This window comes from Halyomorpha halys, unplaced genomic scaffold (genome assembly GCF_000696795.3).
Source record: "Halyomorpha halys isolate HHAL.00 unplaced genomic scaffold, Hhal_1.1 Scaffold1128.1, whole genome shotgun sequence".
Taxonomy (NCBI): Eukaryota; Metazoa; Arthropoda; class Insecta; order Hemiptera; family Pentatomidae; genus Halyomorpha; species Halyomorpha halys.
Window position 1 is genome coordinate 174,520 of NW_027105413.1, and position 15,939 is coordinate 190,458.

Here is a 15,939-nt window from a genome sequence, read left to right on the forward strand (position 1 = left end):
AAGGATGCCGTTCCCCAGACTTCACAGCCGTACATCAGCAGTGGCCTGAGGATTGTTTTAAACATAAGAACAGTTGTTTCTGGTTTTAGTTTGGAATTTTTGTTTAGGGTAGGATATTGTATTGCTAACCTTGCATAAGTTTGATGTTGATATGGTGATTCCAGGTAAGGCGGCGATCTAGGTGAATTCCCAGGTATCTTACTGTTTCACTGGCAGGATTCCATTTCACTCTTTTACCTTTGAGGATTAGATCTGGTGAGCGTCGAAGAGTAAAAATTTTGAGTTGCATTTTTCAATATTCAAGCTAATCAACCATTTAGTGAAATATTGTTCTAAAGCGTTAAGGTGACTTTGAAAAGTGTTTCTAACTGTTATTATGTCATCATGTTGAGAGAACACAGCTGTATCGTCAGCGAACATAGCTATGGAGGTGTGTGTGGACTGGACGATGTCGTGAAGGTAGAAGTTGAACAAAATGGGAGAAAGGACTGAACCTTGTTGAGTACCGGCATTGATTTGTCTAAGAATTGAATTTTTGTTATTAATTCTGACTGAAAATGTTCTACCATTGAGAAATGAGCTCAGAATATTTGGAGTGCCTGCTTTCTTTAGTTTATATAGGAGACCTCGATGCCAGACCTTATCGAATGCTTGTTGGAAATCTAAGAAGGCTACCAGGGTGTGTCTCTTTTTTTCGAATCCGCTAATTATTAATTGCGATAGTCTTGTCAGTTGGTGAGAAGTGGAATGACTGTATTGAAAATAAGGAATTATTTCGACGCTTTGAAAAAAGAAATTAAGATGGTTTTTTATAACTGATATTATAAAAACAGTAATTTTCCAAAAATGGGTAATAAACTGATAGGTCTATAGCTGCTGATTTGTTTAGCGTTCGTACCAGGCTTGTGAATTACTATGAGTTCGGCTTTCTTCCATGTATCCGGAAAGTATCCAGTACGAAGGCAACTTCTAGGTGGGAGATAAAAATACCATTTATCTCTTTTTAAATTAAAAATTAGGACACGAAAGAAGTTTAATAATATCTTGTTTATTAAATTTTACAAACATTACTCTCTTGAATCACCAATCAAGAATCCTAATAGTCAAAGATAAGAAGTCGTAATACTAAATACTGAAAGAAAATTAAATATTTGTCACTTCATTGCCATCCTTGTCACTATTTAGCCCTCTAAAAAATTTCATTTAGACTAGAGAGAGAAAAATTGACGATTTTTAATCTTTATACTCATAAAAAGCTATACAAAAAATGAACATAGCCGCATAAGTAAAGAGGTTCTGAAATATGAAACTGTGTAATATACAAAATATAAACCTTATCAGTATTAACTTATATTTATATAGGGAGAGACCATCATTAAAATATGCTTTCACACTTTTCATTCCCTTTCACATTCCAGAACCATCTGAGAGTTCAAAGACGGGACCGAAGAACGCACGTATTTTTTTGTATCCATGTAGTTTATCCTGATCATTTTAACCACCAAAGTTTTCTTTGTGAATAGTGGAGAATTTCATAAATGGGATGAGGATTGACTTAAAATAGAGTGACAGTGATAAAAGGTGTTATAGTGATTGATGAGCTCCATCTAAAAATCAAATAATGTTTTATACCAATATTTGCAAGAATGCTGAAAAGATGGCGGACTTTTTTTTTTTTTCAGGTTTATTGTAAAACGAACTGGTTCCATTGAATTGTATAGTTTCAGTTTCCGCTTGGTGAGAAAACAAGTATTATATGTTTTATAACTAGATAACAATTAATGATCAGGATCTTGAAGTGTGGAGAAACAATTGTTCTCACGAAGGATTTTTTTTTCAGTTGGCTCTACAAAACTTCTAGATCTTTGGCCTCCTGAACTAGCCTTTTCCACTCCTGCCTGTCTTGGGCTACTGCTTTCCAGTTTGCTGCATGCAGATCTTTCCCATCTTTGTTGATTCTGTCAATCCATCAGGTTTTTGGCCTCCCACGTTTTGGTTTGCCAACTATACTGGCAGAGGAAATTAACAGACAAATAAAATCATTCACATTCAGATTGTAGATCATTCTTAAAAAGCTTTGTAACTGTTACAACACCAAAATTGGAGAATGACCCAAAGGTGAAACAAAAATCTAAACTATTTTGAAAACCGAATTTTAATTTTAAAAATATCTTTAAATTTAAATCAGAATTGGGAATTAATTGTTTTTTGGGAGTATGAAATCAAAATCTTGATAGCTCATCTTTAAATTTTTCCCATAGAGACATTTAAATGCCAAACTCATTTTTGACGTGACAACGTCTTATAAATCATTTTGCGGGATGCCATGTTAGAAAAAGTGTCCCGTAACGGAAATTGACTTCGTTTAACATATGGATATTATATCATATGTATAAAAATTAATTAATGTATAACCAAGCAAAAATAAATATCTGAATTCAATATGTGAACTGGTTTATTATTTCAAATATATAACATTGGATTGATTTTAATTTATATTTATGTAATATTAGCATAGAGTATACGTTGTCACGGAAATATGTCGCCTCGGCGCGAAGCGCCGAGGCCTACACGGGCACGGTTTTTATGTCTTGATCAAGATCAGAGACATAAAATTATATGTGTTCTGCACACGACAATATTCCAATTTTTTTTTCTCGATATTTTAAGACCTTGTTACCTAAACACGTTATGTTCATATCTTGGAGACATTATTATTTCAATGTAAAACTTTGGGTCTATTCATTATGAAGGACAGTATGCCTCGCACTGCACCACCAAGGTCAACGTTTTATGTTTCCAACGTTGCCAAACTTTCGTCAAATGTCCACCACTTTTATACTTTTCGTGACAGTGAGCACCATAAGTCAAAAGAACATTAAAACCTACGTATGTATAAAATTAGGCCCGGGCCAAGTGGGCCTATTACCTAAATCCGGCACTGTTCTGATATTATGCCATAAATTAGTTTATAATGGTAATCTTCGTAGGAGTGGCAGTTTCTATGATTTTTGACAAAATAAAATCACAAAATGTTGAATTCTCGTTATTTAGAAAAAAAAATGTTGGTTTTTGAAAAACGGTCCCTCTGAAATTATTAAATGTAAAGAGATCTTCTAGGATTCAAATTTTAGCAAATTTACTCTCCTTAAAACATCTGTTAATAATTGTTTTGCTAACGTGAAGATATTTAGCAAAATGAAAAATGAGAGAAAATTTAATTTATTTTTTAAAGATAAAATGAATTTCCGGTTTAGGGTATATTCAATACCTGTGAGAAGATGGTCGTGCGTACAGTTAGCAAAGATACACAAACAAAACTTTTTATTTGTGACATTTCGACTTGAATTTCAGGCCTTCATCGGGATGAAACTTGCGCGAAGTTTCAAAGGATTTTTTGGGACAGAATCTTCACCAAAGTTCTGTTAGTGGATCTTTGCTGACCGCATCCTCGACGATCTTCTCCTTATAACTATCTACGGTCAACCATTAACACTTCATTACTGTACCTGTTGTTTATTCCAGTTAGACTAAAGCGATTTTTTAAAAAGAACTTATTTAAATTTTTCAAAAATTGTATCTTTTTAAAACAAATTGATGACCCTATGAAATAGATTGTAGTTAGATAATCCAGGTGGCGGTCAATGAAGGCATTGAAATAGCAAAATAAAACTATTTATTGTTAACCAACGTTTTACCATGCATTGAAAGGCTTCGTCAGGGCTATCAGATTGAAACGGATATGACGACGTTAAGATCGATGATGAGACAAAGGACGTTTCAATCTGACAGCCCTTAGGAAGCCCTGCAAAGTGGAGCGAAACGTTGCTTAACAATAAATAGTTTTATTTTACTATTTTGATACCCTTATCGACCTGGACCATCTTCCTACAATTTACTTCATACCGTCATAAATTTGTTTAAAAAGATATAATTTTAATTTTAGAGAAATCTTAGATCTAGCACTAACTTGGTTTAAATTTTCAGGGTGTATTCACTTAGACTAAGTCCATAAAACACTTTTAATTTGTCTAGCTAACTCATCAGGGTTGGTCTGAGAGAACTTTTACTCTGGAAATTTAAATGAAGTTAATTCTAGATATAAGATTTTCTTTTAATTTTTTCTGAAAATATTTTTTTTTTAACAAATTAAACAGTTAAAAAAAAAAAAAATAAATAGTTTGTTAGTTTATTCTGGTGAAGACCAAGAATGACTTTCAAAATAGTAAAAATAATTTTAGATTCTTTCATGCTCGAACTCTGCCACCTCTATATGTGCTCTTCATAAATTCATTGATTTACTCTGCTACAGAAAATTAATGGTTTTTTTTTCATAAATCATGAAGACTAATTTTGGTTTTCACTAAATATTATGGGAAACCATTTCAAAAGAATGATGGAAGCCATGGCAGCCAAAGGTGTTTAAATACTCCTTTCCACACATAGGATAATCTGGCAACCCTAGATTGAAAAAATAATTTTATCCTGGGACTAATGTACCCTAAGAATAAATACATGGTGCACACATTAAGATTAATAGTCTGGCATACATTTACAAATTTTCAGTATACATATTAAAACTATATAAAAACCTTGGGTTATATTGTAATAGTAATCAATAATTGCTATGCACATTGTTCACAATGATGCAGAGTTTTAATTATGGAGCAGGTGAAAGAATAGGTGTTGTTTGAAGGAAAGAATGGATGAGGATTGGTGAATAGAGAGAATTATAGGAGGTTGCACATATGATGAAGGAATTGCTAAAGAAGGCAGTTATATGCAAGGTAATATGTAATTTGATTGAATGAAATCTGGTGTTTAATGAATGAGTGGATGATCCTAGAGTGGGGAGAAGTGAATTAATAGATTGTTAAGGAAAAGTAAGGGACAGAAAGTGAGGGAATAAAGGAGGCGCTTAGAACCAGTAAGAATGGCACTCGAAATAGTTTTTCCAGCATTCAACATTAAATCGTTTAACGCCCACGTTTTAATACTATTTACATCTTCTTGTATCTTTTGAATGACCTCATATATGTAGATTTGATTTGGATATGTAGATTTGGAGATCATCAGCATACAAGTGGTATTATGAGGGATGAACGGAATCAGGGAGATCAATAATGTAAATGCAGAAAAGTGAGAACCACTTTGAGTCAGAAGATTAGTTTGGGATGATGACTGTTAGGGAATGATGGGACAAAGAGAGGAACTACTTCAGAACGCTGTGTGATGTGGAAAGGTTTTGAAGTTCAGTGAGGAGGATCTTATGGTTAACTGAGCCTAAGGCTTTCGAAAAATCAAAAAGAACTAGCATTGAAATTTTCTGAGTTTACAGAGGTCTTGGCAAAGTTTCAGTAAAGTGGATTGTGTGGAATGTTGGGAGCGAAAACCGGATCAGAAAGGGTTAAGGAGAGTTTTTTGATCGAGAAAATTATCAAGTTGGGAGAGGACTAATCTTTCATGTGGCTTGGACAAGTTAGATGGAATGGATATTGGCTGGAAGTCAAAAACAATAGATAGATTGAATTATAATGGGATCAAACGAGTAAACAACAAACAAAAGAATAAAATTTTATTTTAAAATGGAGGTATACACATGAATTTTGTAAACAAGTGTTTTCATGAAGCTCAATTTTTTTCTTAAATTTTTTAATAAAATAGAACTTTTATAAATGCTGGGGCAAGTTTATTCTTATTTGATCACAAGAATGTAAGCATACAATAAACTAGATGACCATTTTCATCACAGTTAAATTAATTCCTCAGAATATAATATATTAAATAATTAAGTGATTAATAATGAAATTTTAAAATCAATCCAGGCAGCTAATCTCAATGTTAAGTATGAAAATTTAATACTCAGATTGAAAACATACTACACACTATTATGAGGAGGTTTCAGAACACAGTAATTAACGCTAATTTACGGTTTCTTAAAAATGTAATTACTTCTTTTTCTTGTCTTTCTCTCTTTGTTATAATATATAGATATACCATAAAATACAAACCAATATATTTTAAATACATTAAAATTGTGACATACTACCAAAATATTTTACAATTGAAACAGGGATTCAAACAACCAATTTTACTAACATCACCATGACTAAAAATATAATACTAAAAATGTTGAGAGAAAGACATTTAAATAAATATTAAAGGTACATAAATCAAAACATCATTTCAACGTTTATATTTCTTTTTTTTTTAGAATTTTTAAATATTTAAATTTTAAACTAGTAAGTCTTTTATGTATTTTAACCAAAAAATATTTTTATATTTTTTTTTCATTTTTTTCACAGCACACAAATATAATAAATATGATTTTTTTTTTATAAAGACTACTTTATAATTTTTTATATACAATAACTCTGAAGAGAGAATGTACACAGCATAAAATATCAAGGAATGGAATCTTCAATTAAATCCTTTTAATTACACTGTATCTTCACATTAAGCCTCATAAGAGTATGCCGATACAGAATTATATTTACGAATGTACATAAGGCTTTCAGTTAAAATTTCATAAAAAATTATAACAATATAAAATCATTTATATAAAAATGGATGAAGCATGACATACTTACTTCTTAAAAATATACATTTATAAGAAATATAAGCATAGATTAATACTTTACAGACATGCTTTTAAATATACTGGCTACCAATTACAAATATAAAAATGCTTTACCAATGTGAAAAATTTTCGAAGAGATAAACATGCATAAGACAAATAAAATCATTTCAATGAAGACATGGTAGATATTTTACTTCAATAGATATAAATAAAATATGAGATCTTAATAGAAAATAAGAATTGATATTAGAAAGAAAAAGTAAACTTTTCAAAAAGAGATAGTTTTGTACATCTTAATAAAAATCATTTATGGGAATGCAATAACATTCAAAATAAAAAGGAACAAGTTTTCCAATTTAAAATAAATATCAATATTTAATTTAATATTTTCTTAATCTTAGTAACAAATAGAATTACAAGATTGGAAATATTAAACGTGGCAAGCACATTATGAGTACTAGGAAAATTTATTGGAAATTCTCAGGATTGTATTATATACAAAATTAACACTGTCACATTTACAAGGTATTATGCTACCTTTTCTGGGGCCAGTAAAAGTTCATAATTGAGCGGATGTCAGCAACCAGATGTCATTGTGATTTCATAGAAACCAATTTTCTACTCCTTGCTCTAGTTTCTTGCCGGGCATTGGTATATTCAAACCACAGAACGTTAGGTATAAGGGTTGTATCTCGTATAAGTAAAATTTCTGATATTCTCCTGTAATGAATAAATAAAAAATTAACAATTAAATATTTGTACAAGCATAAATACTTGAGGATTAAATATGAAAAAATACAAAAATAATTTAATGAGTATTAATCTTAATCGACTACTTGTTAGATATCATTTTAAAAAAGCTTTTGCGTTCCATTCATAATTTATAAAACATTTTAATTTTGTCAGAAATAAGAGAAAGTAACACACATAAAAACCATTTCAAGAGAACTGTGAGGGCAGATATCAGAGGACACATTAGAAAAATGGGATGTGCCAAAAAAGTTGTTCAGGATTAATATAAAAAATCAAAGAAGGATAAGACAGGATCACTTCTAATTAAAATTGAACATATTATGAATTCATAGAAAGTGGTAATTGATTTAATTAAACCAGAATAAAGAGAACAGTTACTAAACTCATGTAATTCAAATTACGAGTTCGAAAAAAAGAGCCAATTAGCTCACCAGCAACAAGTTAATTATTTTACATCATTTTTAATGTTTCAACTACAATGACCCGTCTCTAAAATTACAGCCTTTGTCCAATGTAATTTAAGTTAATACAAAATAAAGTGAACATGTAGTGAAAAAGTTATCTTAAACATTTAGAGAAAAAGTTATCTTTTAAAATAAATCTATGAAGAAGCAGACATGTAACAAAAATATTTAACATCAGAAAAACGCTCTACCCTGTGGTTTCAGAAGAAATTTGTAAATAAACTCTTCTATGAGTTTTATTATTAAGAAATAATTTAACTTAACCACTAGAAAGTGCCATTTTTTGAATTTATTAATGATTCTGAAAAAGGCTTAATTACAGTTTTTAATCCATTAAACTTCACAGGGTTTAAGTCACAAGATATGATAGATACTAGTAAAAGAAAGTAAGTGGTCACTAACTAATTTAGTTAGTTAGGTTCACTAGCAGTTTTTTTCTTTGAAATTTGAAAGTGTAAAAATATTGATTATTACATTTTAATTAATTGGTTTTACATTTTAATTCTCCAAAAATTTAAAAATTTTCCGAAAAAAAATTCAATCACAATTTAAAAAAGTTTTAATTTTTTTACTCTGTATTACTGTGTTGAGCATTATGCCCATCTCTATTTAACAATTTTATAATAAATTATTATAATACAATACTACAATATTTAATTACAATTTTACAAATTAAAGGTATGATTTTGTATTGACAATATGCATGACTAATATATAAAATTGTAATTAAATATTGTATTATAATAATTTATTCTAAAATTGTTAAATAGAGATAAATATGGACTACAAAAATTGCTCCCCAAATATGCATTAAAAAAAAAAAAAAATACGAAATTATCTGACTTTCCTAAGAAAAGTCCAGTTCACTGTTCTTCAAAAAGGTTCAGGTCACAGAACCACAAAGGATTATTGGGTGTTTTAGGGTCTTTAAGAGATCTATCTTTGTTTGCCTGCAGAGATTGTTTCCGAGAAGTCCAACATAACATCAATGAGCCAAAACTATTCTCTTCTCAACCTCTTGTTTAATTGCATTGTCCTGTGTTACAATTAAACCCAGATATTTCATTTTCAAGCAATTTACTTCTAGTCCTTGTCATTTTGCAAGTTCCACCAAGGCTTGAAAGGCTTTAGCCACTGTTGGAGGTGATTGTTTGATAATATATGTGTCATCATCATATACCATAAACTTATAAAAACCATAGGTTGTGTATTGTTCTTGTTTCTTGTTGGAAGGCTTTGGTCTCATATGATTTTTCTAAGGCCAAATCGAAAAGTAGATAAGCCTAGACATCTCTTTGGCCTTTCCAGTGCTAAATTCTTCGATCCTATCACTGTCAATATGTACTGAGTATTGCAGGAACTCAACTGTTATCAAAGGCTTTCTATAATTCTTCTCTATTAATGTCTCTATTGCCTTAGAGTCTATGAAAAAGTGATGGATTTTGACACTGAATTGTTGTCCCTTCTCCAGAATAGTATGAAGCCAGAAGATTTGATCAATAACTTATTTTTCCTTTCTGAAGCCATATTGGTTTGGGGTATATATTTATTTAAAATGCTATTTTTTTCAAGCATTTGTGGAAACTAATCAACTGTCAAATTTTAAATACACTAGATATTGTTTCTAATGATATCTCAGGGTCCAGCCATTTCAACTAATTACTACACACAGGCTCTCATAATCACGGGGTCTGGAAATATTTGTATAACTATAATTGTATAAATAACTGATATGTCATTTATTGAGGTTATTACAAATGATACCATTATATTCCAACATTGGTGATAGCTAATAGTAGTTTTTTATCTATAACAATTGATTTGAAATTATGGTTTCTGAATAAATTAAGGTATGTTGCATGTTGTATTCTAAAATTATAGCGACTGTTATAATAATTAAATCCAGATGAGGTTATGAGAATTGAATCCAGGATCAGAAGACCCTTCTGAGACCTATCCAGTATATGTAAAGTGGGTATATGTCCATTCATTGGGATGGGTGAAAACCCTAGTGATTCAGCTTGTGTGATAGTTACATCTTTATATAATCAGTGGTAAAAAAACAGGTCTACCTAAACTAATGAATCTAAAACTCTTCATAAGCAGTGGTGTAGTTGTATTCATTAATTTTAGGAAAAAACTTTTAGAAGTATGAGTTATTTTTCTTTAAATATCCATTAAAATGGAAAAAATTTTGAACAGGAAGAGTTCGCTTGTATCGACTACTAGTTACATTGAAAACATGAAGCTTTCCAGAACCAAAGCTGTTTTCAGTAATTCATCAAATTTTGGAAGTCTGTTGTTGTTTATACTGTAAAAGAAGATTTTCTCTTGATATTTTCTTTCTTTTGGAATATTATTTATGCATGAGTATTTTTCAAGCATAGATTAAATATTATTTTATATGTTTGGGTGAAGCTAATCGAAAAGATTTTTTAAAAATTAATACAAAATTTTATTTTGTATGATTATATTAGTATCCTAAAGGTAATAAAGCATGGTTATAAAAACAATAAGAGAGTTGGCAAAATATGTATTAAAAGTATAATATCATCATTTTAGTTATTCATGAATGCATTAACATATCACAAAAACTATTTTTGCCTTAACTATTTTTTTGCCTGCATTGGTGCAGAAAAATATTTAGTTAATGTTATGTATACAACAATATACAAAAGATAGAAGGCAGTTGCTGATATCTTTTTGTCCTTTCAATGTTTTAAGATGCGCTGATAAAAAAATGAAACATGTAAACTTCTTAATTCTCATTCAATTATTATGTTACCGTAAAGCAGAAATTATGACTATAAAACTAATGATCAATTTCACCCACTTTCACAGAAAAAAAAAAATAAGCAATTCTATTTTTGTCCTAGGAATTTAGATTTTATTGTATTTTTTCAAATTAATAATTTAGTATAAAAATTCTCCCTTAGATAAATATATACATATATGTATTTAAAATTAATACATTTAAAAATTATTTTCAGGTTACAGATATATTTCAATCCATTTTATTTAAAACATTTCTCGTCAAGCACTGCTTTTACTTGAGACTCTCCGCAACAAAGTGTAATAATTTTGGCAACAGTCATGGGATAAGAGGCTCCCGATTTCTTCAATATTTATGTCAGTAAACCTATTGGAACAAAATAATTCTGTAATGCTACTAAAGCTAAATGTAGAATAATAAAAGGTAAATTAAATTTTTTTCAATTTAATTTACCTTTTATTATTCTTGTAAAAAGAACAAGCATAAATCATAAACCATAAACTAATGTAAAATTGCTGTCCCAAATTGTTTTGATGATGCATGAATTAATTTTAATGTAGGTGCTACCCATAAATTGTTTTGAATACATGTTTGAATACTGAGTATTTGTTCTTATATATATTTTGAATGCAACCACAAAATTCATGTATTTATGAAATATATGCTTGTTATGTTAATGTAAAATTTCAAATCTTGGGAAAGCATTTAAAGAAGTAAAGTTTATTATTATGACAGCTCTGGGTGGTAAAACAATCATGAATCTAAGACATATCTATTCATAAAACAATTCTTTAGCACCAAGAAAAACAAAAGATCTTCTTGATTTAATGAATAATAATCATATTACAAAATTTGACTATTCCTTCTATAATAATCTGTACATTTTTGTTTCCTTTTTTATTTTCACACTGATTATTTAAGAAATTTTTCTTCAATTTTTTGCCACTGCAAATTCATATGCTCTTTATTTTATTTCTTGGATCCTTTTTCAACTTTTCTTTACTTTTTTTATTTTTTTAATGATATACAATGAAAATATAACTTGCTTAAATCAAAAATATTTTTTTAAAAACCGACACATCTGGAAAAGTTGGTAGGGAGCTGGCACAATACATTTATTAAATAAATTTAATTCTTAAAGGGAGACAAGTATCTAATATACAAAAAATTAGAAGGATAGAATAATGTTTGATGGCTCTATGTGAATAAATGTTTAATGTTATACTTAACATGTTTACATGCTTCTTCAGTAAACTTAACATTATGTAAGATGAATCACTATTCAAGAAAAGTAGTGATATGTCCAAAAAAAAGAATCTTTAAGGGGGCAATCCTTTAAACCAACGGTTTAAAAGTGGTGCTGATGTTCTCTAAGTGTATACTAGTGGTATCGCAAGTGAATACCACTGTCTCAAAATATAATAAAAAATTAAATTAAAAAAGGAAATTCACTGTACATTCCAGCATTTAGTTTGCACTGTTTTTTTCTTCTCCTCCTACATATTTAACTGCTCTAAGAAAAATTTCAGAGACATTTTTTTTTTTTTTTACACTTGATAAAGGGTGACATGAAATTTGTTTCAAGCCAACAAGTGTGTTATACAATCATTAGTGATAAACTTTTTCAACACAATGAAACTAATAGTTCTTACATGAATGTTCACTGTTCTGGTCACATTTTTATCTGAGTTGAGAGTAAATAAACCAAGAAAAGAGTATTAAGATTCAAAAACATGGTAGTTTATTTGATACAAACAAAAAATTGCAATATAGTTCTCTTTATTACAACAAATGTAAACATAACAGCTAAAAACTTCCTATTTCATGAGAAAAAATAATATTATACATTGTTTTACAAATCTATATTAGAATTTATCTACATTGTCTTGAGGAAAAGTTCCCACATTTTCTGATTATTAATTAAACATCTTCAACAATAATAATACTTTAGTCAGGAAATCAGTGTCAAATATTTGAAAAAGTAATTAGATACTATTCAATGAAATGATTAACTCCATAATAATGTTGAAGGAAAGTGAATAGTAATTTCAAAAAAGTTTTTATTGATCAAAATAAATAAATCTTTTAAACTTACCAAGACACAATCATAGGGAAGTATGGTGTAAGGACAACATGTGTAAGTGCAAACCAAAATGAGCCATACATAATTCCAACAATGGTTCCACAGATAACTTGCTTCCAGGTATGATATTGTAAGTAGATTCTGAAGCATTTATTGTTGAAAATTAAAAATAATGTTAAAGTTTAACTAGCTACATTAGGATTTACAATAAACGTTTACCTGCTAATACTCACGACCACAGCAAAAGAAACACAACCCAACACAATAACAGTCTTCCAAACTGTTTCTAAAGTTGAATTATTGTTCATATGATGCAACCTTTAAAGAAAATTATTTTCAGTGAGTATTGCAGCAAAACTATAAATTACTAGTATAATAAAATTAAAACTAGTGTATTTTTAATAATATTTTTGGTTGCCAAAAATGTCTGCAAATTATTACACTATGATTTATAATTTCCAAATAGTTAGGCAGTTAAACCTCTCCCAATGGAGGTATTTCAACCCCTTCTAATGAACAATTTTCATTCTTTACCTGGAAGTACAATGGAAATTTAAACCCCTTTACTACGGATATTCCTTTAACAGCCATATGTAAATTGGAATACGTCTTGAAATAATTCTTTTTTTAATTAACAAAACAGTTATCTTCCACAAGTGTAATAAACCTGTGAGAGACGACGAGAAGAGTGGAGCAAAAACAAATTCTTGAATAGAAGTAAGTAATTTTTCACAAGTGTTTACATTTTGTTTTCTTCCTTCTTAGTAGTTGTAATAGAAATCTCCTTATTCCCACTTCTTTAAATATGTTTATTTATACTGAAAATTTCACATGTATAAAGAGTATACAAAATTTGATTAATAAATTTCATTTATTCAAATTTTTAAATGAAAAACTAAAAAAAAAAAAAAATAATGATAAAAGAAAAACAAGGTTTTAAGGAATATATATGCAACTAAATCTCTTAACTTAATAATTTCATAGTTCATAAATATATGTCAGTGGAGATGATGGTTGGGCACATTGAGGCAAGGATCTCAGATAGACCAGGTTTATAATGTTGTAGGTTCGATTTTCCCCTGAGACAGTTAATATCTCTCACTTCGCGGCTCTGAGAACTGATTTTTTTTTAACTACCCCTATTTGTTCATTTCTGACATAGGGGGAAGTGAGGGTTATCCTATGGGTAATCAACTTATTCTAACCAGAGTGGGAGGGTTAAGATTTCATTGCATAGGACAGCCACGACATAAAAGTCAATAGGCCCACTTCCTCGACTAGTTTCTTCACTTTCTCCACCAGAGCCAGTATTAGTTGAGATAACGTAATTGATTTTAAAAAACTCCTAGGGGAGGAAGAAATAAAGTTGAGATAAATGATTACTGTTATTCTAAATTAATAATTTAAATTTAGTTTAAATATATAAATTAATTCTGACCCCTCATATCATAGAAATTTTAATAAATGGTTATTGTAAACAAGGGCTTAGTAAATTTACTTTTCCCAAAGAAAAGAAAAACCTCAACATAACTATCTAAGATAACTAGGTACAACAGAAGAGCTTCATTTGAATAATGATCAAAATAGATCAGTTTTACAAAGGAATTCATAAATAAAAAAAATGATAATAATAATTTACACCCACACTATCCTTAAAATACTGTAGGATGTGAAACAATATTAGATCAATCTGCAAATTCATTAATTCCAAAATCTTTTAATGGCACAAAACAATAAAAATATTTAACATAAGAGTAGTAATAATCTTGATTAAACAGAATGACACCATAAGATTAAGGATAGAATTAGAACAAAATTATTTTATAATGTAGTATCAATAGATAGATAATTAATATCAATCATAATGACAAGACATCTGAAAGGTAAGAAAAACTAATGATAACAGTTTAATTTAAAAAAAGTAAAACTGGATTTAGACTAATTATATATAATATAAATTTAAAAAAAAATTATAAATACATATATAAAACTGATACAAAGCAATCTTGTGACTGTTCCCTAATGATTGGGGGGAAAAGAACCTGAAAGATTATTGGTAAAAGAAACTTAGGTATTAACTAATAAATCATTTTATATGCCTTTCAATAAGACATTCTTTACCAAATTATTTTTGAGTACATGAGAAATGCAGTAACTCTTACAGATTCTGATTGAAAAAATTTTCTAAAATAGATTAGCCTTACATTATAACTTATTTTATCAGAATTCATGATATAATACACCCGTTCCCATTGGGAAATCCTGAGTTAGGTGGGCAAGAGGAGATTTGGAACAGTTAAAAAAGATTGAAAAAACTTCTAAAAGAAATTTTGTATTTCCTAACTGAAATACAAATAGATAGATTATGGAGTTCTTAAAACTCTGGAAAATATGATGGATGGTACAAGACTGCTAGGGAAAATAAAAATTTTCTTTTAAGGTCTTCAAAGAAACCCACAAAAAAATAGAGTAAATAATTTTATTGAAACAGTAATTATAAAATTTAGAAATTAAGTATCTCATACCTGATACAGATAAAACAAATTATATAAGTAGCAAAGAACCATGAAAACTGAGAATGTCCTGAAGGCATGCCATATTCTGTATAATTAACTCTTTGCAAAGGTCTTCCCTCAGATAGTATGTTTTTTAATATCATATTTAATATTTCATTACATATAGTACCAATGAAGAATACTATCTGAAAAAATATTCATAAAACAAATCTTGTATTGTATTTCACATTTGGAACAGTGAATCAGATGCATATTTGAATAATGAAGTTGAGAACTCACTGTATGAACATCTCTTCTGAATAAAATTAATGCGATGAAGCCAGATATTATACCAAAGGGAGATAAACTAATCAAAGCCAGCAACTTTCCAAGATAATCATCTGAAATGTAATGTTTTAAGAACCTGACTATATAATTATTATTTAAAAAAAATATATTATAAATAAATACCTTTAATTTATAATTTAAAAAAAAACCACAAAGAAAGGAGATATGTAAATTCAATAGAAAGTCAACCATAACATTGAATTAAAATTTGAAAACAAAGTGTAAACTAACCTGCATGTAGTCCTACATGCCAATGATAAAATAAACGATTTAATTTATTAATTGAAGTGTTAATTACCTTTGGGATATTCAACATGTGTCAAACTTAGAGGGACCCAATGAAAATCATGTACATTTTCCTTCAATTGAAGTTCGTCTTCATCAGGAGAGGTCATTTTACAACACTTCTTCCAAGAAACCTCTCACAAGTGCATCGCTCCTAG

At 29.1% G+C, this 15,939-nt stretch overlaps 1 protein-coding gene across 2 annotated transcripts; it reads right to left on the reverse strand.

Annotated features, from left to right (window-relative positions):
- Positions 1–5,558: 5,558 nt before the first annotated feature.
- On the reverse strand, positions 5,559–15,934 carry LOC106688440 (dolichyldiphosphatase 1). Of its 2 annotated transcripts, XR_010844465.1 has the most exons (7): positions 15,795–15,934; positions 15,449–15,549; positions 15,179–15,354; positions 12,873–12,971; positions 12,666–12,794; positions 10,769–10,936; positions 7,169–7,300 (listed from the first exon to the last, which is right to left on the reverse strand). XR_010844465.1 is itself a non-coding variant. In XM_014432896.2 (6 exons), the coding sequence occupies exons 1-6, from the start codon at positions 15,889–15,891 to the stop codon at positions 7,171–7,173; spliced, it is 732 nt and encodes a 243-aa protein (XP_014288382.1). In that variant the 5' UTR covers positions 15,892–15,934; the 3' UTR covers positions 5,559–7,170. The 2 variants fall into 2 exon arrangements, 1 of the variants encoding a protein (XP_014288382.1); XM_014432896.2 differs by lacking the exon at positions 10,769–10,936 and having other exon boundaries at positions 5,559–7,300.
- Positions 15,935–15,939: the final 5 nt, after the last annotated feature.